This window comes from Podarcis muralis, chromosome 4 (genome assembly GCF_964188315.1).
Source record: "Podarcis muralis chromosome 4, rPodMur119.hap1.1, whole genome shotgun sequence".
In the NCBI taxonomy this organism is placed as follows: domain Eukaryota; kingdom Metazoa; phylum Chordata; class Lepidosauria; order Squamata; family Lacertidae; genus Podarcis; species Podarcis muralis.
In genome coordinates, this window is record NC_135658.1 from 93,775,940 (window position 1) to 93,799,324 (window position 23,385).

The following is a 23,385-nucleotide window of genomic DNA, read 5'->3' on the forward strand; positions in this document are numbered from 1 at the left end:
AAGTGCAAGTAGATAAATAGGTACCGCTCTGGCAGGAAGGTAAATGGTGTTTCCGTGCGCTGCTCTGGTTTGCCAGAAGCGGCTTAGTCATGCTGGCCACATGACCCAGAAGCTGTCTGTGGACAAACACCAGCTCCCTCGGCCTATAGAGCAAGATGAGTGCAGCAACCCCAGAGTTGTCCGCGACTGGACCTAATGGTCAGAGGTCCCTTTATCTTTACCTTTATACAAATGTGACACCAGACAGTGATGTTGAGTTTATGACAAATTCAATATATTTTTCAGAACTTTTTAAAAAGTATTTACACAATGTTTTTTATATGTGTCAAGGGGAACATTTAAAAATGGTTATGGTCATAGAAAAAGGATAAGAGCGTTGGAGCCAACTCCTAGGAACGGAGGTCCCTTCAGCCCTTCCATAAAATATTTGAAAGGGGCAGGGCCCCCCAAAGTTGATGGGCATTTACATGTTATATAATACATGTTGATGGGCATGTAAATGTTATATAATAAATATTTGTCTTAAAATCTGGCTGAGCCAAGGTTAGGGACTAATGCCAGCAGAAACAGGAATCAGCTGGCTAATCCAAAGTTCTGCTGCCTCCTAAATTGCTCATGCCAGTGGATGTTTTCATAGGATTGGCCCCTAGGTTAGAAACATATCAAGAGTGGGAGTTGATACGAAATTATGAGAAGGTGAGCAAATGATTCCATCTGTTTATTTACTATTACACATAAGGACACATTTAAATGATATGACACAATAATAAGCGTGAAGGAAAGACAGATTTTGAGATATTGTTAGAAAGAACAAGATGGGAACCTTTTTCTAAGATTTGTCAAATATTGTTAAAGAAATATCACTAAAAATGGATGTAATTACATTGAGGTGTAATAGACACGCAGAAGGAAATACCTATAGGTAGATTTAGGAAAAGATCCAGTTTTCCAGTTGAAACCAACTATAGCTGCATTAAAATGGCAGTTCAATGCCGCTGGTTGAACTCTCTGGAAGAACAAAATGAGTAGCAGAACAAGGGATGTTAAATGCTGGATTCATCATGAGGAAAGGGTTTTTTCCTCTGATATGTGATGGAGGTACAATAATGCAAAAACCTGTCGGCAAATAGTTATATCCAACATTAAAGAAATGCTTCCGGTAGAAATAAGTTCAACTCCTTATTATGCCTTGCAAGAATGACTCTTGCAAATAAAATAAAAATATCTAAGAGTTGGTATCAGAAGCAGATTCCTAAAATTTTCACAACTCCAAATGTCACGACACACTTTTCAACTCAAGAAATGTCTAAAAATGCATATTTTGAGAGAAAACGGAGCTGGGATAATAATAATAATAATAATTTATTATTTATACCCCGCCCATCTGGCTGGGCTTCCCCAGCCACTCTGGGCGGCTTCCAAAAGAATATTAAAATACTATAATACATCAAACATTAAATGCTTCCCGAAACAGGGCTGCCTTCAGATGTCTTCTAAAAGCCTGGTAGTTGTTGTTCTCTTTGACATCTGGTGCGAGGGTGTTCCACAGGGAAGGCGCCACTACCGAGAAGGCCCTCTGCCTAGTTCCCTGTAACTTGGCTTCTCGCAGTGAGGGAACCGCCAGAAGGCCCTCGGTGCTGGACCTCAGTGTCTGGGTAGAATGATGGGGGTGGAGACGCTCCTTCAGATATACTGGACCAAGGCCGTTTAGGGCTTTAAAGGTCAGCACCAACACTTTGAATTGTGCTCAGAAACGTACTGGGAGCCAATGTAGGTCTTTCAAGACCGGTGTTATGTGGTCTCTGCAGCCGCTCCCAGTCACCAGTCTAGCTGCTGCGTTCTGGATTAGTTGTAGTTTCTGGGTCACCTTCAAAGGTAGCCCCACGTAGAGCGCATTGCAGTAATCCAAGTGGGAGATAACCAGAGCATGCACCACTCTGGCGAGGCAGTCCGCAGGCAGATAGGGTCTCAGCCTGCGTACCAGATGGAGCTGGTAAACAGCTGCCCTGGATACAGATTTGACCTGTGCCTCCATGGACAGCTGTGAGTCCAAAATGACTCCCAGGCTGCGCACCTGGTCCTTCAGGGGCACAGTTACCCCATTCAGGACCAGGGAATCCTCCACACCTGCCCGCCTCCTGTCCCCCAAAAACAGTACTTCTGTCTTGTCAGGATTCAACCTCAATCTGTTAGCCGCCATCCAACCTCCAACCGGATGAAACAGACTTACGAGTCAGAGGTACTGAAAAATAGACTGGTGTTTCCATCTCTAGTTCTTTCACAATTTAAAACAGAGCATTGCTCAGAATGCAGGTTTTGAAAGACACACGAATGCACGCACACACGCAAAGTCACCAAAAAGAGGCGGTGGGGGGAACTTTACGTTGGCAAATGATCTGTCAAGTGACCCATGAAGAAAATCAAGATTGAGTTGCCCTTTGAAATAAACCTATTTGAATTTTATTATCTTCAGAGCACCTTGTGTCTCTAATCTTGTGAAAGGTTAGTATTCCATCCATCAGTGGAAGATTAGAGCGCTCCTTGACGCCTGTGCTTGATGATAACTGAATGCAGCACTTGGGGCCAGAGGAAAGAGATTCATTACCATCAGCCATTCTCAGGAAGATTGGGTAAACAGACATTTGGTGGGGAAGCAGGTTCTCTAGACAGGCCACCTATATCCTTGGGTCAAGATGGCGAAAATCAGAGGAGCAGGTTGTCACCGAAGATTTTAAACCTTTTAACAACAAGCCCAGCTAAGGCACAGACATCTTATTCCCGGTAGCATTCTGCCATCCTCACCTCCTACTCTGAATTGCTGATTACTAGTCTTACAATATTTCTGTCTCTCTGCTTGAAATAGCAATGCTTTTTTCAGGACTGCTGTAAAGAAGCAGGTGAATGGAATATGTGCGCACATACACATGTACAGTATGTATATATTTATATCCAAGCTTAAAAGAAGCATAGATTCAGTACAGCAGCTGTGACAATTAGGGCAGTTAAGATAAAAGGATCAGATCATGTATGCCAAAGGCAAGCTTTATGATATTACTGGAAAAATCAAACTTCATGTATTAATTTGCAGTGTGCTTTCCCTTTGTTTTAGATAATAGCTATATTTTTTGTGTGCGACAGCCTCTCTTGAAAGCCTGGCTGCTGTTAAATGCAGGCCCTGGAATTGTGGTTCCTTCACGGACCTCTTTCTTTTGAGCTTTAATTTGTGATCAGGATGAAATCAGCAGTTCAAGTAATGACCTGGCGTCTAACTTTCTAAAACGGTGTGTGATTTTTGCATCCCAGCCGTATCAGCGTTAAGTAACAGCATCCCTGAGCATCACCTTGAAAAAGCAGGAGGTAATCCAAGGGATTAAACATGCCTGCAGTTTGGTCCATTTGTTCCAGTAAACTACTCCTGGGAGTTATGCCAAATCCCTGGCCTTCTGCTGCTCCATGTATTCATTTGAGACATCACAGACGCACAGAACTTTGAAAGAAGGGGGAGAAACTGCGAATGAATAGGGGAGGTTGTCGGGCAGTCAAAGACTCCCAGGATGGGGTTTACACAGTACTTATGGAAGCCTTCTTCCCATGTTATGCTGCCATGAAGTTCAAGTGCTCCTATCTGTTCCTGAAAACTTCTTAAAACGGACTATGTAGGGACTTAAATGGACTAATGCTACAGCTTTTCCTGTGTGTGTGTGTGTTTTAAAAAATCCATCTGTGGAAGGGGGAGTTATCTAAATTGACTTTTGATTAGATGCTGGAGATGTTCTTAGACGATTTCTAAGTTGAAATGAGGATTCAGCAACCTTATGAAATAATGCGCAACATATATATTTTTTAAAAAAATTACACCGCCTATTTTCATCGAACCACCTTTGATGTCCAGGGCAGGTAGCAGCACTTAGCATTGATGGGGCAGCAGCTGTGGCCCATAGTACTTTTTCTTAGTCGGTTTTTTTTGCCATTTTGAATGCTGCTTCTCATAAAAAGGTTGTCTGTAAACAAATCAAAACAGCTTAGCACATGAATTTATTTCATGGCACAGATCCTCTGTCCTTCTCTCCCACTTCCAATATACAGAATAACACAGAGGAACATTCAGAAATGTGACTTTTCACCTGACGTGGTACAGTGCATTCTGCCACATCAGCTGTTCTGTTTACTCAGCCTGTTGCTTACGTAAGCCAGGCCTGAGGTAATATACCGTAATATCATATAATATTAGGCCTGACGTTATCACCATAGTTAACTGTGGGCAGGAAAAATATATCTACTAATTAAAACATAGTTTATATTGAAAGTTGAAATGTAAATATGAATAAAGCACTATTTGGCTATTCAGGGGGTTAACTTGTGCCTAATGAAATTATGCTTATGTCAGTGAAAGTGACAACTGTATTTTCAATGCTAGGTTGACTGAACAGTGTAATTTCATAATGAACCCTAATATTACATTGCTTAATGGGAACTCACACTTAATTACATGCTTGGTAAATACAGCAGCACTTAACATCTAGGGCTATGTAGGGGACAATAAAATTATAACATACTGGAGATGGTTTTTACTAATATAGAGGCAAATGTGTAATTAGTTGGCACCTAGCATTTTATAGGCTGTGAGGGAAGCTGGGTTATACGCACATTCCCATTGCTGTAACGAGTAGAGGCATGACTTTTCAAAATCATTTCAGGTTCCTTTCCCTTCAGGGGCTTGCATTCTTTAATTTGCTGATTGCATTGTGTTTTAATGTTGATGTGTTTGTGTGTGTAAGTGGTAAGCAGCTTCCAACACATTAGGCACAATCCAGTGTTGCACAAACTACCCACACGATGGGAATTACAGTGCTACCTCGGTTTTCAAATGTCTCCATTGACAAACATTTCAGTTTTCGAATGCCATAAACCCGGAAGTAAATGCTTCGGTTTTCGAACTTGCCTCGGAGGTCAAGCATACCATGTGGCTTCCGTTTTGAGTTTTCCATATTGAGGCTTCCATACTGAGTTTTCGGTTTTTGAACGTTTCGGAACTTGAACGGTCTTCTGGAACGGATTACGTTTGAAAACTGAGGTACCACTGTAATCTCCCCCCCACAGCCCCCCAGATCTGCTCCAAAGGATTCCCCAACCCTCTGAAGCAGCTTTTAGGGTGTGCAGAGAGCTACAGAGGAGAAGAGAGGAGAGAAAGGGACGACAAAGTCTTAGCAAAAATTTCAGTAGCTAAAGTCCATTCTACTCTCACAGACAAACAGCATGTCCAACTTCCAAGCTAGCACCTCAGCCTTCAGACATGAGGTAAAGTATTTATTTAATTGAATTATTGCATTCATAATACACCCATCTTCCAAGAAACTCAAGGCAGCATACATAGTTCTTATTTCCTCATTTTATTTTCACAAGAAGCCAGTTAGGCTGATAGGAAGTGACAGGCTCAAGGGATCTGAACCTGGGATCCTGCCCTAGTCCAACAGCACTAACCACTATACCACATTATCTCTCAGTTATGTCCACTGATTGCATGCGGATTCCTTTTGTATGCTATATAATATGAAGGTAGCAAACCTCTGGATTTGTTGCAATGGCTTTGTCATGCATCATATAATGTGCATTAGGTACTTAGTTTGGTTTAACAACAACAACAACAACAACAACAACAACAACAACAACAACAACAACGTCAATTTGTGGCATGGGAGACCAGGAGAAAACTGAAAGATTTAGACCAGCCTCTTGAAATAAGAAGCCACTCTTTATCCAGAAGACAAGGTTGGCCACAAATCCCATTGTACAAATTGTATCTCATGTGAGCCAGATCTTTAAGAACGCCAGTGTGCGCGCAATTTGTGTAGTTCTAAATAACTCTTTGGTGAAAGGGAATGATCATAGAGAAGAGTTAAATACTCATGACCCCATTCACATGGCGATAATTTTAAGCACTCATAAGTATCAGGCCTGCTTCCTGCCATAGATAGAATTATACTGAAAGGCAAAACACGCCACAGAATATGTACAAATAGGATAACTTAACATTGACCGTTTAATTTTCCAGGAGTTCCAGAGGGTAATATAGGGAGGTGTGATATTGTAATCTTTTGCCAAACGCACTGGGGTTCGCTTCCCCGTTCCTCCACATGCAGCTGCTGGGTGACTTTGGGTTAGTCACACTTCTCTGAAATCTCTCAGCCCCACTCACCTCACAGAGTGTTTGTTGTGGGGGAGGAAGGGAAAGGAGATTGTTAGCCGCTTTGAGGCTCCTTAGGGTAGTGATAAAGCGGCATATCAAATCCAAACTACTACTACTCCTCCTCCTCCTCCTCCTCCTCCTCTTCTTCTTCTTCTTCTTCTTCTTCCTCTTCTTCTTCTTCAATTGTGGCATCTGCCCATATATGCTGTGATTTTACTCTTCATCAGATCATCTTTATAGATTTGTCTTTCCACATGCATTTTCTTTATGTCCCTAAATATGGCTGCAATGTGTGCTTTATGCTTGTCTGTTACCTCATGGTACTGATGAGAGATAGAGGAGAAGAAAGAAGTGTCTCCAATGATGACTAAGTTGGCTCAGCCACAATATCTAAACACTAGTATCTGACCTCTGCTAAAGAATAAAGAAAAGAAGAAGAGATACTTGGGGGGAAAAATGGGTATAATTTTTAAACAATGGCAGCCCAGGGATGCATGTCTGAGGCAGGCTGTTCTAAGTATTATACTTTCTTTTTGACCCTATTTACAGCACCATTCTATATCTGTCTACTCAGTAGTGAGTCCTGTTGACTCCCATGAGACTTACTCCCATGGTCAGTGTATCCATGGTATATTTGGTATAAATTAGAGTATGTATTATACCACTGACCTTGCATTCACTCTATGGCTGATGTTTTCACACTGACCTTGTGGGAACAAATGCAATATTTGCAGAGGTGGTTGTTCAAGGGACAGACCATAAAACAGGGACATTTCCCATCAAATGAAAGAAAATATATTGAGGAAAGAAAAGCTCTTTTCAAGATCCACTATGTGCTACATGGGCAATCTGTCTTGTCAGCAAAAAATTCCTAACAGTTCTGAAAGCATTGACCAAATCTGTTCCTAATATATCACCAGTTAGAATGCAGGCTGTTGCTTGTTTCCCATTAGACGGGAATTAAAATAACTCGTATATTCCATAAAGAAAGTTGTACTTATTCCACATCAACTGGGGCCTTCTTGTAACACCACTCTTCCCTATAAAAGAGCAATTAATATACCAGATACACAATATTCTAATAGCTTTAGCTAGATATTTGTGATTGATTTCTCTTGCGAGAAAATAAATGTATTTGGAACAAAAAGATAAATTTCCTTTGTTTCCTGCTTTTTCCTGCTCATAACTTACAGTTTTACTCTCTGGCATTGCTCTGCTTCCTTTCTCACTTTCAATTCTTCATCTTCAAACTCTTGTGGCTTATATGTTTAAGGTAAAGGTAAAGGTACCCCTGCCCGTACGGGCCAGTCTTGACAGACTCTAGGGTTGTGCGCCCATCTCACTCAAGAGGCCGGGGGCCAGCGCTGTCCGGAGACACTTCCGGGTCATGTGGCCAGCGTGACATCGCTGCATCTGGCGAGCCAGAGCCGCACACGGAAATGCCATTTACCTTCTCGCTGGTAAGCGGTCCCTATTTATCTACTTGCACCCGGGGGTGCTTTCGAACTGCTAGGTTGGCAGGCGCTGGGACCGAGCAACAGGAACGCACCCCGCCGCGGGGATTCGAACCGCTGACCTTTCGATCGGCAAGCCCTAGGCGCTGAGGCTTTAACCCACAGCGCCACCCGCGTCCCCTATGTTTAATAATAGATTTCATAAATTTGAACTTCTAATCTGTTAGCTAATTTTTCTTGCCGAGTGACATGCGTTTCATCTGTGGGATAAGAAAACAAGACTGCAAAGCTGCTACTATGAGCTCACCCCTTCTTATTAACACCAATACATATGTTTGTAATATATGACATTGTATCTGCCAGTCTAGGATTAGGCTTGGATCTCATATGAAAAGCCATAAAATCTAAGTACTCATAGTGACCACAAGAGAGAGAGACAGCTTCTATTACAACATTTTCTTATTGCTAAGCCTTTACCTGTTAACTTTAACATTGTTTAATTAACACAGTGGTGGTTTTGTAATGCTGCAGAAAGTTTATAATAAATGAAGTGAAGAAGTTTCTAGTGTGGCTTCAATAAAGCCACGTGTTAACAGGGATTTTCCTCTATTAGCAATGTGAGACTTATTCAGCTCACAGTATAAATGTATTGGATGTAGTTTGCACTTCTGGAAGTAACAGGATACGTCAGTGTGGATTATAGGTGATTGGGAGCACAAACGTTTTGCAAAAAGGAAAACATGACTAGCCGAACTGTTCATGATTCTGTCCAAAAGGCATTTTAACACGCCCTGCTGGGAAATGGCATTAAACTAATGTGTTTGCTGGTGAGCCTTTCTGACATCTGCTTTCTTCACTTGGCTGCAAAGGAGGAGTAAAAACACAAAGATGCGGTCACAACTGGCAGAGTATTCCGAGATCAAATATCGCTTTAAATGGTTTAGGGTGGAGCTATAGCTATCTTAGGAAATACATGTTTCCAAAACTGTATGACTTCAGACAAGGAGAGTGTATATCGCTGGCAGGTGGAAGAGAAGAACTTTGCACTTGAACTTGCTTCCCCCATGCAAACTGTTCTTCTTTTGGTCATCTCCACTTATTTGTGGTTTCATTTTATTATTATTATTATTATTATTATTATTATTATTATTATTATTATTACCCCACCGATCTGCTGGGTTTCCCCAGCCACTCTGGGCAGCTTCCAACAAAATATTAAAAATACAATAAAACATCAAACAAAAGACTTTCCTAAAGCCTTCAGATCTCTTCTAAAAGTCAGGTAGTTGTTTAGTTCCTTGACATCTGATGGGAGGGCGTTCCACAGGGCAGGGGCCACTACCGAAAAGGCCATCTGCCTGGTTCCCTGCAACCTCACTTCTCGCAGTGAGGGAACTGCCAGAAGGCCCTCAGAGCTGGACCTCAGTGTCCGGGTTGAATGATGGGGGTGGAGACGCTCCTTCAGGTATACTGGGCCTTTGAGGCCATTGAGGGCTTTAAAGGTCAGCACCAACACTTTGACTTGTGCTCGGAAACGTACTGGGAGCCAATGTAGGTCTTTCAGGACCGGTGTTATATGGCCACTCCCAGTCACCAGTCTAGCTGCCACATTCTGGATTACTTGTAGTTTCCGGGTCGCCTTCAAAGGTAGCCCCACATAGAGTAAGGTTACTAGATTTTTTCAATGAATCCAGGGACACTTTTTCAACTTCAATGGATTTTGTATGGGGACTGATTTGTAAATCTGGGGACTGTCCCCGGGAAATGGAGGCATCTGGTAGCCTTAACATAGAGCGCATTGCAGTAGTCCAAGCGGGAGATAACTAGAGCATGCACCATTCTGGCCAGACAGTCTGCGGGCAGGTAGGGTCTCAGCCTGTGTATCAGGTGGAGCTGGTAGACAGCTGCCCTGGACACAGAATTGACCTGTGCCTCCATGGACAGCTGTGAGTCCGAGATGTCTCCCAGGCTGCGGGCCTGGTCCTTCAGCGGCTCAGTTACCCCATTCAGGACCAGGGAGTCCTCCACACCTGCCTGCTTTCTGTCCCCCCCCCCCCCAGTACGTCTGAGCTTCACTGAAGAAAAATCAATTAAAATTGGGTCATGGTGGGAATTAGCTACTGCAGATGCATCAAGCACCTCCTACCATCCACTAACAAGTGCTTCCTGACCCACGTGCAGATTAGTCAAAAACACTGTGCTTGGAAATACAAGTTTCCTTCAGTCCTGTTTCATCCTCAGCAAAGCTTGAGATTACTTGCTGCAACCTCTTCCATTAGGGAAGAGCGCTAAGGATTTTGCTTGGGGGAGAATCATGAGTCAACCATGTGAAGGGAACTACAGTCAATAGCAAGTGATTGGTACCTTTCATCGGACCAGTGGCATTGCAAACAGCAGGGACAAGGGGTCTGACTTTATTTGGGACCGTAGTGTGGGGGCAATGGTTTGAAGCCCCTCCTCTTGCCACAGTACTGATCTATCTCCTCCTTCCACTGCCCACTTATCAAAAAGACATATAATATGTGCATGGAGCCACAAACTATGAAGAATGAAATACAGTGGTACCTCCGGTTACATACGCTTCAGGTTACATATGCTTCAGGTTACAGACTCTGCTAACCCAGAAATAGTGCTTCAGGTTAAGAACTTTGCTTCAGGATGAGAACAGAAATCGTGCTCTGGCGGCGCGGCAGCAGCAGGAGGCCCCATTAGCTAAAGTGGTGCTTCAGGTTAAGAACAGTTTCAGGTTAAGAACGGACCTCCGGAACGAATTAAGTACTTAATCCGAGGTACCACTGTAAATGTTCCATGAACAGGAATGGTAGGAGTGCTAAGTCACTGAAATGGAGGCAGAATGCCTTTCCACAGTCAAAACGTGAGATGATGGGTGCTCCAAATGTAGCAATGTGGTGCTCCAAGCACAGCAGCAGACAGAACAGTTCTTCCAGGATAATGAACTGTTTCAATGATAATTCTTCACCAGCAAATTAATTGTCCCCAAAGGTACATCAAATGGCCATGGATCAGCAATCACTTAAAAGTGTAGTAAGCTTACAGTGTTCTGTTTTACAACACGGGGTTTTCTTTGGTGTGCACTTATAAAAAAAACCCAGTTATGCACATCTGGCATCTAGTTTCCCCCTTATGCTGAACCCAACTATGACAGCCTCATCTGATTTTCTTCTCATTCTGAGCATGACCATGTGCTAAATTAGGCTCTGCCATGATTGCATTCCTCTAAGCCACTCCCTCATCTCCCTCTACTCCCACATGCAAGCCTTTAAAACAACACTTTATTTTAGACTTGTTGACTTAGGCACAGAATTTGCTAAATAGCATTCTTCCCCTTATTTCATACTCAAAAGCAGAAACACTGCCAATTCAGTTTCTAAGTGACAAGAGCTGCATTGCTTAAACAATCCTTTAAATATAAATGGAACAGCTTTTGTAGCAGTTTTCCTTAAAAGCATATTTAACATTTAGGGCTATGGATTTTTAAAAAATGATATATTCTGCATCCTCATGAGGAATCTAATGTTCTCTTAATATTATTTCAAAGGAACTCTTCTCAATTTCAAATCTTCAGAGCAAAGCTGCATAATATTGACCAACCCACATGCACAGGCAACAAGATTCTTGGCACAAGATTCTTTCTTGACCAGTTAATTAAGGATGGAGATAGGCAGGTTTTTTTTAGTTGAAGGCTGCACGCCCAGAATAGATGTGTCCAAGGAAGTGGGGTGCCCAGAGTTTGTGCAACTACCCCACATTTTCATACACATTACACAAACACAGAACCACAAAGAGAGGCACAGAGTCCACAGCTGTCAAGGAGCTGTCAGGCAAGCGCAGGTCCTAAGCATGAGACATTGCTGAATCTGACCACTGGCCCCACCTACCCCTCTAGCCTCTCACTCTTTATCCCTACCAAGCAGACAGAGACTGCGACAAGCGGGTGGGTTCCTCCTCTGAGCCTGCCTTGCCCATTGCTCAGGATGCGCAGGACCCTCCTTGAGTGGGGTGGCAGAGGAGGAGAACCAGCAGGACTGGAACTGTCCAGCTGATAGGTAGCAGGGACCATCTCTGACTGCTCTCTGCTGAGTCTGCACTGACATTGAGATCAGCCTCCAGCCCTCTCCTGGAAGGGCCTCCTTCTTCTGACCACCCTACCCTTGATTGCTCAAGCCTCCTGCTTCAAGCACCTCCCAGCTTGTCCGTTCCCCAGACTGCTCTCCAGTGTCCCACAACCATGATCCGAGGTCTAAATTGTCTTCTGCGTCATCTTTGGTGGGCTCTAGGCCAGGGGCACCCATCGTTCTTCCTCAGCCAGCCAGTCTCTGACAATAGCTGACTGGTGCAGATCAGTGGAAGAGTGCAGCTGAGTGCTGCAGTGGGACAGAAGATTGTGCTCTTTCTGCTCTACAGTGTATTGATTAAGGAGTGAAGAAAGTACAATTTTAATATCCTACCTATACAGTAGTTGTCTGGGCAGGGATTCTGAAATGTCTCCCTTCAGCTCAGTGCTATGATGTTACCCCAGTGCTCTACAACACATTCAGAAGGTGCCTGGTGAGTTTGGGGTCTGATTCTGGCACCCCCTTGCTTTAAAAGTTGAAAACAAATGTGACACGCTGTCGTAATCCTGATTATCACTAATATTGTTTGCTTTCCTTCGTATTATATATTGTTTTCCTTACGCTTATGCTTCTATTTTGTATAGAATTTTTCCGAGAACTCCTGGAGAATGCCGAAAGATCTTTAAATGATATGTTTGTACGGACATACGGCATGCTGTACATGCAGAATTCGGAAGTGTTCCAGGACCTCTTCATAGAACTGAAACGGTATTATACAGGAGGCAACGTGAACTTGGAGGAAATGTTGAATGACTTCTGGGCTCGGCTATTAGAGCGAATGTTCCAGCTCATAAACCCCCACTATCATTTCTCTGAGGACTACCTAGAGTGTGTAAGCAAATACACAGACCAGCTTAAGCCTTTTGGAGACGTACCCAGGAAACTGAAGGTTCAAGTGACAAGAGCTTTCATCGCTGCAAGGACCTTTGTTCAGGGGCTGACCGTAGGCAGAGAAGTTGCTAACAGAGTATCTAAGGTAATCCAAATTATTTCTTTTCATTGCTGGTTCTTTCCTTTCAATGCTTCACTGGAGCCTTCATCTCCTATTCGATGCTGTCCTTTATGGTGAGCAACTTTCAATCTATGCCACAATTATAGCTGAAAGGCAAGTTTGTTGACGTGTAACTGTGGGATGTTTTCTTCCTTGGACTAAGTCAAGATGATAGCTATACTGTTGAGATTTCCATTTAGAAAGGAACATATGTCAGTATTTATGTAGCACAAATCCCTTTATAGGGATGCCAGCCTGCCTGACCCACATTTCCCCCTCCTGCTGAGTCTCAGTCTCTGAGACCTGATTCCAGCATACAGAAGAAGTAACATGATGAGGAGCTCTGGAGTACAACTAATGGATTTCATGTTGGATGCTGCAGGTGGAAAGCTAGCCTATAACGAATGTCTGAGGGTGTATGGGGTGGACAGATCCGTCAGTGTTGGTTTTTCTCTTTTCCTCATGTTATTTAAGTTCAGTCAAACTCTTTTCTGCATCAGTTTGCCTTTTTTAAAGAAAGTAACCTCCTCCATTCATACACACATTTCCAAGCACATTTCTTTAAGCGTTTCCCTCCAGCACAATACATTTCTGTATGTTATTTTCACCAATATCCACATTTTACTGTGCTCTTTTCCCAATGCACACATTCTGCACATGTGTTTTGGCTGGAGAACTGCATCACAAAATGTAGAGAAGTGTAAATTTATAAGGACGGCTTCATTTGGTTCCGGGATTGATTTACAGAGTGCAAATTAGGTAGGTGCGAATGGAACAAATTTCTTCCACATCACCAGAAGTTGTAGGATCTAAGGGCGGACTAGGTATCAGATGAGAGGTTTTTGTCATTAGGATCTCCGAAGTTTGTTCTTTTTTTTTCTCAGATGAGGGCAAGGCTCTCTTCTCTTCTCATTTGTTTTAAACCTCTTTCCAGTATATAAATCCAAACCATATGCTTGTCAGCTAAAGAGGAAACAAAACATGTAAATGCATGACATCAGTATCCCAAAAGAAGGATTGTTTGATCAAAGGTTATGTCCCAAGCAGAGCATTGGAACCTGAGGACTGATGATGGACAAAGCCATGATTGTCATTTTTATATATGTTGATCTTTGCAAAGCCATTAGTTCTGACTTATGACTTTTGATGGTGCTGATAAGAGGTTCCGACTAAACATCAGGAAGAATTTTGTGATGGTAAGATCTATTTGACAGGGAATGGACTCCCTCGGGAGGTTGTGAACTTTCCTTCATTGGAGGTTTTTAAGCAGATGTTGGATGGCCATCTGTCATGGAGGCTTTAGTTGAGATTCCTGCATTTCAGGGGGTTGGAATAGATGGCCCTTGGGGTCCCTTCCAACAATTTGCTCAGATGGTTAGAGCATGGTGCTGATAATGCCAAGGTTGATGGTTTGATCACAGTATGGGACAGCTGCATATTCCTAAATTGGACTAGATGATCCTCAGGGTCCCTTCCAACTCTGCAATTCTATGATTCTTTGAAATAATTTAAATGTATATTATCCATTCAGAGCACTGAAGACCCAAGTCGAACTGTTTGTCCTTACTGTTGTGAATCGTTGCATTGATATCCCCCCATGCTTTTTCCCCCAAGGCTTCCCCCACATTCTAGTCTAAAATGAGAGTGTGAAAGCGGCAATCTGATTAAATAATTTACATTCATATCACAGAATGTAGTTGAGTAGGTAAAGAGTAGACGGCTCAAATCCAGAATATAAAAATAAGTCATCTGTCACATTCCCCCGCCCACTCCGTATTGCAGATCTTTGTAATCTACTGGGAGGTGTTCTGGTGCGAAAAGGAATGAGGTGGATGACTTAGAGTCTTCATGATTAATGAAATATTCAGCAAAGAATTTGCTCGCCTTCTCTGTAACTGTGTGCATGCTTTCCGTCAGTGTCTCTCTTCTTGTACTTCAAGAACTTGCAGCAGCCCACAGCTTTGACATATCTTTAATATGGATAACTGAGTGCTTGCAGTTGTTTCAGGAATTGCTCTATATTGGCGACGAAGTTAATTTCCACTGTGTTGTCAAACTTCAAGAGACTGGTCTTCATTTAGATGAAATTATAAGGAGGACAAAGAAGTGTCACTTTTCACTGGATCACCAATTTTGCAGCAATATCACAACCCATGGGTGCCAGTAGGACATAGCTCCTACTTTGAGGGCTTTGGATCAGGGAAGCATGGGTTTGCTTCCAGCTCACATGTGAAAGACCTTCGTCAAGATACTAACACTCCACATGGTTGCTGTTCTGATATCTGGGCTGATCAAATGTATCTTGCGTCGAATACCTTAAAGCAAAGGTATAAAACAAACGTGACCCCCCCCAAAAAAACCACACCCCTAATGCTGTTATTTGAAATGACTTTCTCCCAGGTTAGCAAAATCTCTGCTACATTTTTCTGATACAGATTGCCAGGATATATCTGAGCCCTGATTTAGCTGGGATGAGCGAGTTACGCCAGTGGAGATCAACTGAGCCAGGAATCCTCCAGCTGAGCTGGAGATCTCCTGCATCGTGAGTTGTTCATCCAGCTGGATCTTTCCATAGGATTATGTCCTTAGATCTGTCTAAGAAAAACAATAAACCACACCCAGAATTTGATGTGGGAAGGGTACATTGCATATTTTTATTGCCATATGCCGTTGTTTTCCCTGACCTACTATTGACTTCTTTGTTATAACTTCCTCTTTGGGATAGTTACATGGGAGGTGCCAGGCAGATCACATAACAAGCGAGGTGTCATTATGTAGATACATAGCCAACCAGCTATGTGTCAGCACTGACAGCGAACAAAATAGCATTGCTCGCTCTTTCAATACTGAAAAGGTTTGATCACTTTCAACAGGACACTCCAAAATTGCTACTGTTTGGGCAATTCTCAGCCTTGTTGAATAGATTCTTGAGAACTGCTAACAGAAAATGAACATCTAGGTCAGTCTTCTGAAATCTGGTATCTTTCAGATGTGCTATGTTGGCTGGCACTGAAGGGACTTGTAGTTTGAAATTTTGGGTAGCACTAGGTTGGGGGGAAACCTCTCCCCTTTTGTGGTGGGCAGCACTGTAGCCGGGCATCTGGGCCCTTGGGGTGATCTGGCTCGGGGGCAAGGGATTGGTGTCCCCTTGCGCCAACCCCAGCTGCATCACACCTGCCCGGCCAATTATGGGATTTATAGGGGAGATGCCTTTATTGGAGGTTTTTAAGCAGAGGTTGAGTGGCTATCTGTCATTGATGCTTTAGTTGATATTCTTGCATTACAGGGGGTTGGGCTAGATGATCCTCCATGTCCCTTCCAAGTCTATGATTCTAAGTTTACTCCATTCCATTTTTACAAGCAGTCTGTAGATGTCAGACACTGTCCCTTCTATGAGGGATTATTTGTTGTTGTTGTTTAGTCGTTTAGTCGTGTCCGACTCTTCGTGACCCCATGGACCAGAGCACGCCAGGCACCTCTGTCCTCCACTACCTCCCGCAGTTTTGGCAAACTCATGCTGGTAACCTCGAAAACACTATCCAACCATCTCGTCCTCTGTCACCCCCTTCTCCTTGTGCCCTCCATCTTTCCCAGCATCAGTGTCTTCTCCAGGGAGTCTTCTCTTCTCATGAGGTGGCCAAAGTACTGGAGCCTCAGCTTCAGGATCTGTCCTTCCAGTGAGCACTCAGGGCTGATTTCCTTAAGAATGGATGCGTTTGATCTTCTTGCAGTCCATGGGACTCTCAAGAGTCTCCTCCAGCACCATAATTCAAAAGCATCAATTCTTCAGCGATCAGCCTTCCTTATGGTCCAGCTCTCACTTCCATACATCACTAATGAGGAATTATACCCTCCTTCAAAGCAATATTTTAAAGATAATATATTAACAGTTGACCATGCTACAATTAGAAGTGGTTCTGCTACTATCACAACTGACTGGTATATGGATTGGCAAGTCAACATTTGCAGAATCTTCATGGTCAGTATATGAATTCAGGCAAAAGGAGACAGAGAAAATAAAAACTCCATTCTAGTGCTGCAAAAATAGCATGCCTTTTCCAATATCTCCATGTTGGAAAAATATAGCATATGAGACAACTCTAAGCTGCATCTAACATACATTGGAGCCTTTCAAATTCTCCCATAAAAGATAATTATTATGGTCATGCAAATATCTGGAGCATTTGACCCTGTAGCTAATATCTTGTTATTCCTGCAAAGGAACTTAACAATTAAATTAGCATCTAATCTTTTTAATGGTTATTTGAAAACTTTTCTGAACACCTGGTGTCAATTATGCCACTGCCTTATTTTTGAGACTGACTAAATCAGTTTTGATCACTGGCTTTCATTAAATTATACAGATAGCTGGTTTCTTGCCACAAACACAGTGCTTTCTGGGAAGAGCGGAGCGAATGCAGTAATAGAATTAGAAGGTAAAGGCAAGGTTTAGCAGTGAAAAATGTGCCCTGCTAATTGCCAGTGATCACTTCGAGTTGCAGCCTGCCAGCCTGCTGCTTTTTAAAGACACCAAATCAATATTCTCACAAACTCAGTTTTCATGGTTTATAAATAAGCATTCACCCTCTTTTCTGTGAGGGGGAGAGAAAGCTAAAAATAAAGGTCAATATCAAGTGTCACACTGATTCGGAATATAATTACTCGGAAGGGGGGAACAAATATGACATGCTGATAAAGCAGGTAATTAGGAGCCAAAACAAATAGTATATTAATGCTGGAAAATGCAATTTGAAGACATTGATAGAGTGTTATGTGAACCGGGTGGAAAAGGAGTTATTGCACAGAAGAGGCAAAATGCTGCTTCTGCTAGGCCAAAGCATATAAAAGAATACCAAGTGAAGATTGCCTCTTTTCCCAGGAGGTGAGGGTGTAGGTTGGAGCCATTTATCATGTGCAGAATTTGTTGATTCGCTTAAGCATGGATGGGTGCAGACACACACATGTGTAATGCTGTACCATATGTATCATTTAAAGCAGCGGTGGGGAACCTGCAGCCCTTCAGATTTTGTGGGATTGTAGCTCCCATTATCCCTGACTGTTGGACATGCTGGCTAGGGTACATGGAACTTGGAGTCCAACAGCTTAGGGAGGGCAAAGTGAAATCTGAAGCCTGTGACCAGACTCCGTTTCTTCAATTTAGTAATTCAGCAGTGGGATGTGAAGTATAGGTGGGTTCCCACGAGGCAAGACAGTAATAACAGCAAGAAGCTTTATTGAACTACATAACTGGAAAACAGGAGCAAAGCAACTGCTTATATACATTCCAGAAACCTGGACCACTCTCACCGTGATTGGCTGTCTAAACTTTCAAGCTGCGAATCATGACTCAGAGTTCAAGGGCCAATGGCAGAGGCCCAAATCCTGAAATGTTCTGTGATTGAACATCATGTATTGAATCAGAACACAGGAGCTCAGAATCCTTAGTCCAGACTCAAGCTCAGGCAAACAGAGACCACTGAATACATAACACCGGATGCTAAACAGGAGGAAGGGGCTTCTAACCACCTTAAAAGGGGACTTTATTTCTCAGAAGGAGCACTCCTTTTAATGGCTATGTGAAGCTACCAAATTTTGCTTTTATTGACCTTTTGCCTAACACACCACCTAAAATTAATTTCCACCTTTGCCCCTGTAAGGCCTGCCTTGTTTCTTTTGATTCCTATTTTCCTCCAGTTAAGAACTTTGTGAGCCCCACCTAATGAGGCAGACAGACCTAGTAACGGCCAGTTTGTTTTTGTGTTTTAAGAGATGGGGGAATCAGCCACTGTTATGCAGGCTGATTCCAATACCAGCACAGCACCTTAAGAGCCTTATTTGAATGTTTGCTACCTCCTACCCATTCCACGTCAAGACTTTGATCAGATGCAGACGCCATGCTTCCAACACCAGCCAGTATTATTCTCTGTCTCTGCCCCAGCTGTTCCATTTACATCTAACCCGATGAAGAGTTCTGGACAGCTCAGAAGCTTGTGCACTGTTTTGTGATATTTTGCAGCTTGATAAAAGTATTTGGAATGTTTCCTGTACACTGTTGTAGGAATTCAGTCTCTGTCCTGGGCTAGGTCTTGTATCGTCTCATACAAAGCAGTATCCATTCAGTTGCTTTCTTTAATGGGTATCTTCCGTACAGGGGCGGAGGAAGGGGTGTGTGGTGTGGGGCGGGTCTGCCCTGGGTGTCACCACTTAGGGGGTGACAAAATGCCAGGCGGCACTCACTGTCGGAGCCTCTGTACGACCGAGCTGTAACGGCTACTCCTCCGGCGGTGATTAACGACCTAAGCCTTTGAATGAGACTTCAGGCACACTCTCCATTGAGCAGAGTACTCAGACAGCAGCAGAAGGAGCCAGAAATATGTGCTACATTGCTACTTTATTTCTAACTAGGCAAGACAGAAAAGAATATGTGTCTGCTCTCTGTGAGAGACAGAAAACAACAGGACACAGAAACAGGAAACCAGTAACTTCAACATCTGTCTCCCATCTCCCATGAGACTTCCAACAGTCTGGAACTTCATCAGAGTCTTGTGACTCCAAAAACTGCACAGTGGCATAACAGAAACCTAACACTCACCACACGGCCTGCAGCATGCCCGAGCCACGCATCTCTCCTGGGAGTGACGTGGTGGCTTGGGCACCCGCAGGCTCCACGCTTCCCTAAACAGTCCACCCTCCGCCTCCCGCTCAGCTGTAGGGTGGCTGAGTGGGATGAGGCAGGTAGACTCTGGAGGCCCCATGGAGCGTCCTGTCCCTGCTCGCCCCACCCCGCAGGTAGCTGGCCCCGCCCCTGGCTGCAGGGCACATGCGCTGCCCCAGACACCTGATCAGCTTGCTCCGCCGCTGCTTCCATATTCCTTAACTTCTTTTCTCCTGACATGTTAGGACCATTCACACACAGCACAGAAGAGTGGCAACCTTCTCCAGCTGCTGCTGTGCAAAATACTATCTCACCATGTCTTTCGTCCCCCTCAACACACTGTTCCTTAACAAAGAATGGTTTGATGGGCTTTTCCTTGCACAGACCATTTCCCATCCTTTCTAGGGTTGTGTTTAGCATTTGGACCACCTCGTATTTGTAATGCGCATCTTCACAGTCACGGTAAGGGAAAGGTTAAGCAGATTGCTGCTATGAAGAAACTTCAGAGCTCTCTGCCGGTATTGCTGAGAGGTCGGTGTCGGAGGCCAGACTTCCAAAGGATTCCCAAAAAGCTAACTTGTATGGCCACAAGGGCTTACAGAATGACAGTAACAAAAGCCAAAGGGGTGGGCGGAGGTTTGCAATGAATTCTCTGGTGAGGAAATTTGATAAACGTGCCACCAATGAGCTGGAGCTCATCTGATCCCCACCATTGACTCTTCTGCTGACACCGCCAGAATTGAACATAGCGTAGTTCTTCTGTGATTAATCTTACAGCAGCTTTAGAATTTTTGCTGTTTTAGCATGCCGAAGTAAGGAGGGGTGACGCGGAGAAATGCAGAGGAATCAAGCGGAGGATGGAAAGGGAGATAAAGAAGCCGGAAGGTTAAACAGCACTCTGAGATGTAAATCATTCTGCGACATGCTGACTTTTTAGAACTACTGGAGTCACTGATTATCTGTAAGATGTTTTAACAGACTGCCAACAGGAACGGTGTTTCCAAACCGTGGTTTGATAAGGCCTACTTATTTCATTTCTTATGCAGATCTGAAGTAAAAAGAGCAATGGATTCCGCCCATCAAGTCTGCATGCAGTGTGTTATTCAAAAAGATATCTGATTTGGGCAAAATGAATGATATTTGAACTGGTTGTCTTTTGAAGCAGTTCCTTTAAGGAGATTCATCATTGCCTAATCCAGAGGTACCAAGGTTTTTTTAAAAAAATGGCTGGGAGTACACTTGGAAATCTAACAGGCTGTCATGGCCACACACAAAAATTCCTATTTCACATAATAAAAGCCAGTGTTGCTCAGAAACCCTATCCCTCAAAACAAAAACAAACCAACAAACAAAACCCCACAACCAAACAACAAGAACCTGACCCCCAGAGTAAACCTCCATTAAAAAAAATATCAAATCTTTGTAATGGGCAAAGGGCCTTAGTGGATGCTAAGGGGAAAATATCCTCTGCAAGGAAAGACCTTTCTCTCCCTAGAGAATTAAGTCTGCTCTTTGGCTCTGTGATGCTCTCTCAAAGACCATATGATTGTATGATCCAATTCTGTGAACTCCCTGTGAAACCTTATCAGTAACAAATGCAAAAGAAGTTCCCACGAACTCTTTATGATGCTGTCAGGGGTTCAGGGAGAGAAGCACAGGTGAGGGAGGAGACTGAGAGCAAGGGGGAAGAATCCCAGGACGGCGAGGAAGAGGATGACAATGACTTGAGGGATTCCATGAGTCTTTCAAGTGAATCGGAGGACTCCCAAAAGGGGGTGCCTGTGGTCAGGCCAAGGGGAGTCACAGGGGGGACTCGTCAGGAGCAGGGGAGCAGCAGGGGAACCCAAAGTGGGAGTTGGGAGTCGGGACCGGCTTCTCCGCCGGAGCGCAGTGAAGGGGGTGGAGATTCCAGTGTGACAGGAGAAGCAGGTCAGAAAACAGAGAGGGAGGGGAGATCGGAGCAAAACATCCTCCCGGAAGGGGAGGAGAGTAGTGCAGGAAGTAGTGTAACTGTCAAGAGGAAGGTTAGAGGTTGCGAACGCGCGCCAAGTTCAAATGTGGAGGCGCGCGGAAGTACAGGGAGCCCGGAGGAGGAGCCAGGTCCCAAAGCACGCAGGAGGGGGGAAGAGTTGTCTGGGGATTCAGCGTCAGGGGAATCCAGGAGGGGCGAAACCCCAGGGGGCAGGAAGACCCTGCGGAAAAGGAAGGAAAGGAAGAGGTGGAGCAGCACAAGCCTCTTAAGCTGGTGCAGAGGAGGGACTGACTCAGAGGGGACTTCAGCGGTCTAAGCGTAACAGACGTGGGGCTGCGCGCCTCGGCTGTGGAGTGTACAATGTACTGCAATAAACATCTTTGTATATAAACTGGACTTGGCGTTGGTCTCTTGTGAGCTGGGACCTGAGGCAGCCCTGACAGATGCTATTTCTGACATCAGAGTTATAAATTACTTGGGGCCAACCTGTCTAACACCATAGTCCTAACCATGTTTATTCAGAAGTATAAATTTAATGGGACATACTCCCTAGTAAGGGATGTGGGTGGCGCTGTGGGTTAAACCACAGAGCCTAGGGCTTGCTGATCAGAAGGTTGGTGGTTCGAATCCCCACGATGGGGTGAGCTCCCGTTGCTCAGTCCCAGCTCCTGCCAACCAAGCAGTTTGAAAGCACGTCAAAGTGCAAGTAGATAAATAGGTACCGCTCCGGCAGGAAGGTAAACGGTGTTTCCGTGCGCTGCTCTGGTTCACCAGAAGCGGCTTAGTCATGCTGGCCACAAGACCCAGAAGCTGTACGCCGGCTCCCTCAGAAACCTCTTCAGATTGATCAGTTAGCAATGCCCCTCCTGCCCTGCTCCTCTACTTCCTGAGAATTTTTCCAAACTTCAAATTAAAACTTTTTTAGGGAACAGTTTGATTTGTCAGAGTATGGTCTTTCTTTTACTTAATGGGTTAAAACCCACAATTTGAAGCATTGGTGTAGTGCAGGTTGCCAGCACCCCACATGGAGGGAAACAGACAGAGTATTAAACTGCCTAACACCCAAAAGATGGCAACCACAGAGAAGAAAAAAAGAGTCATTCCGTTGTTTGGAGAGGTCACTTCTTGGTTCGCATGGAGAAGGTGCTTTCAGCAGAGCCCAGTGACGGAAGTCTGTAGCTGTGTTGAAGCAGCACCGGGTGTTGAATTTTTTTTGTCCCTAATGATTTTGCACCCGGGGCAACTGCCCCTGTGCCCCCCCCCATGCTACCAAACAGATTTGAAGAAGATTTTAATAGTAAGCTGTTTACACATTTGACACATACATGATTTGACTGGAATGCTTCCATTTACTGGAATGTGCATTCCAGTGTAAAACAGAAGAAGAAGAGAAGAAGAGTTTGGATTTGATATCCTGCTTTATCACTACCCGAAGGAGTCTCAAAGCAGCTAAAATTCTCCTTTCCCTTCCTCCCCCACAAAAAACACTCTGTGAGGTGAGTGGGGCTGAGAGACTTCAAAGAAGTGTGACTGGCCCAAGATCACCCAGTAGCTGCATGTGGAGGAGCGGGGAAGCGAACCCGGTTCACCAGATTACGAGTCTACCGCTCTTAACCACCACACTAGCGTTTTCATAACCCAAACATCTTTGGGTGCTTTCATAACCCTGAGTCTGGATTGAATTACTTCTCCAGCCATTTTCACAAGGAATGGCCTTTTGCATTTCCTGCATCTATAATTCAGATGTAAAATCTATATTGACTAGAATACCTACTTATTTGATAAATGATTCTTTTTCTCTTCTATTTGATTTTAGCTGGACATTTATAGAACTACTCAATAGTCTGGTCACCCTGAATCTAGATGAGGAAGGCCAGAAAAGTGGCCATTTATAAATAGATGGGATAATATATTCTCCACATCTCTCTTCGAAATGTCATTTGTTGTAAGGTACTGGTATGTGGTTAAGAATTACATACGTCAGTGGCTT

General features: G+C 43.9%; 1 protein-coding gene across 2 annotated transcripts in view; it reads left to right on the top strand.

Moving 5' to 3' along the window:
• The window catches only part of GPC6 (glypican 6), a 796,760-nt gene that overhangs the window by 410,266 nt on the left and 363,109 nt on the right, over positions 1-23,385 (top strand). For both annotated transcript variants that reach the window (XM_028728291.2, XM_028728294.2), the window contains exon 3: positions 12,362-12,753. In XM_028728291.2, coding sequence (XP_028584124.2) covers positions 12,362-12,753 — 392 coding nt within the window. The remainder of the gene's footprint in view (positions 1-12,361; positions 12,754-23,385) is intronic.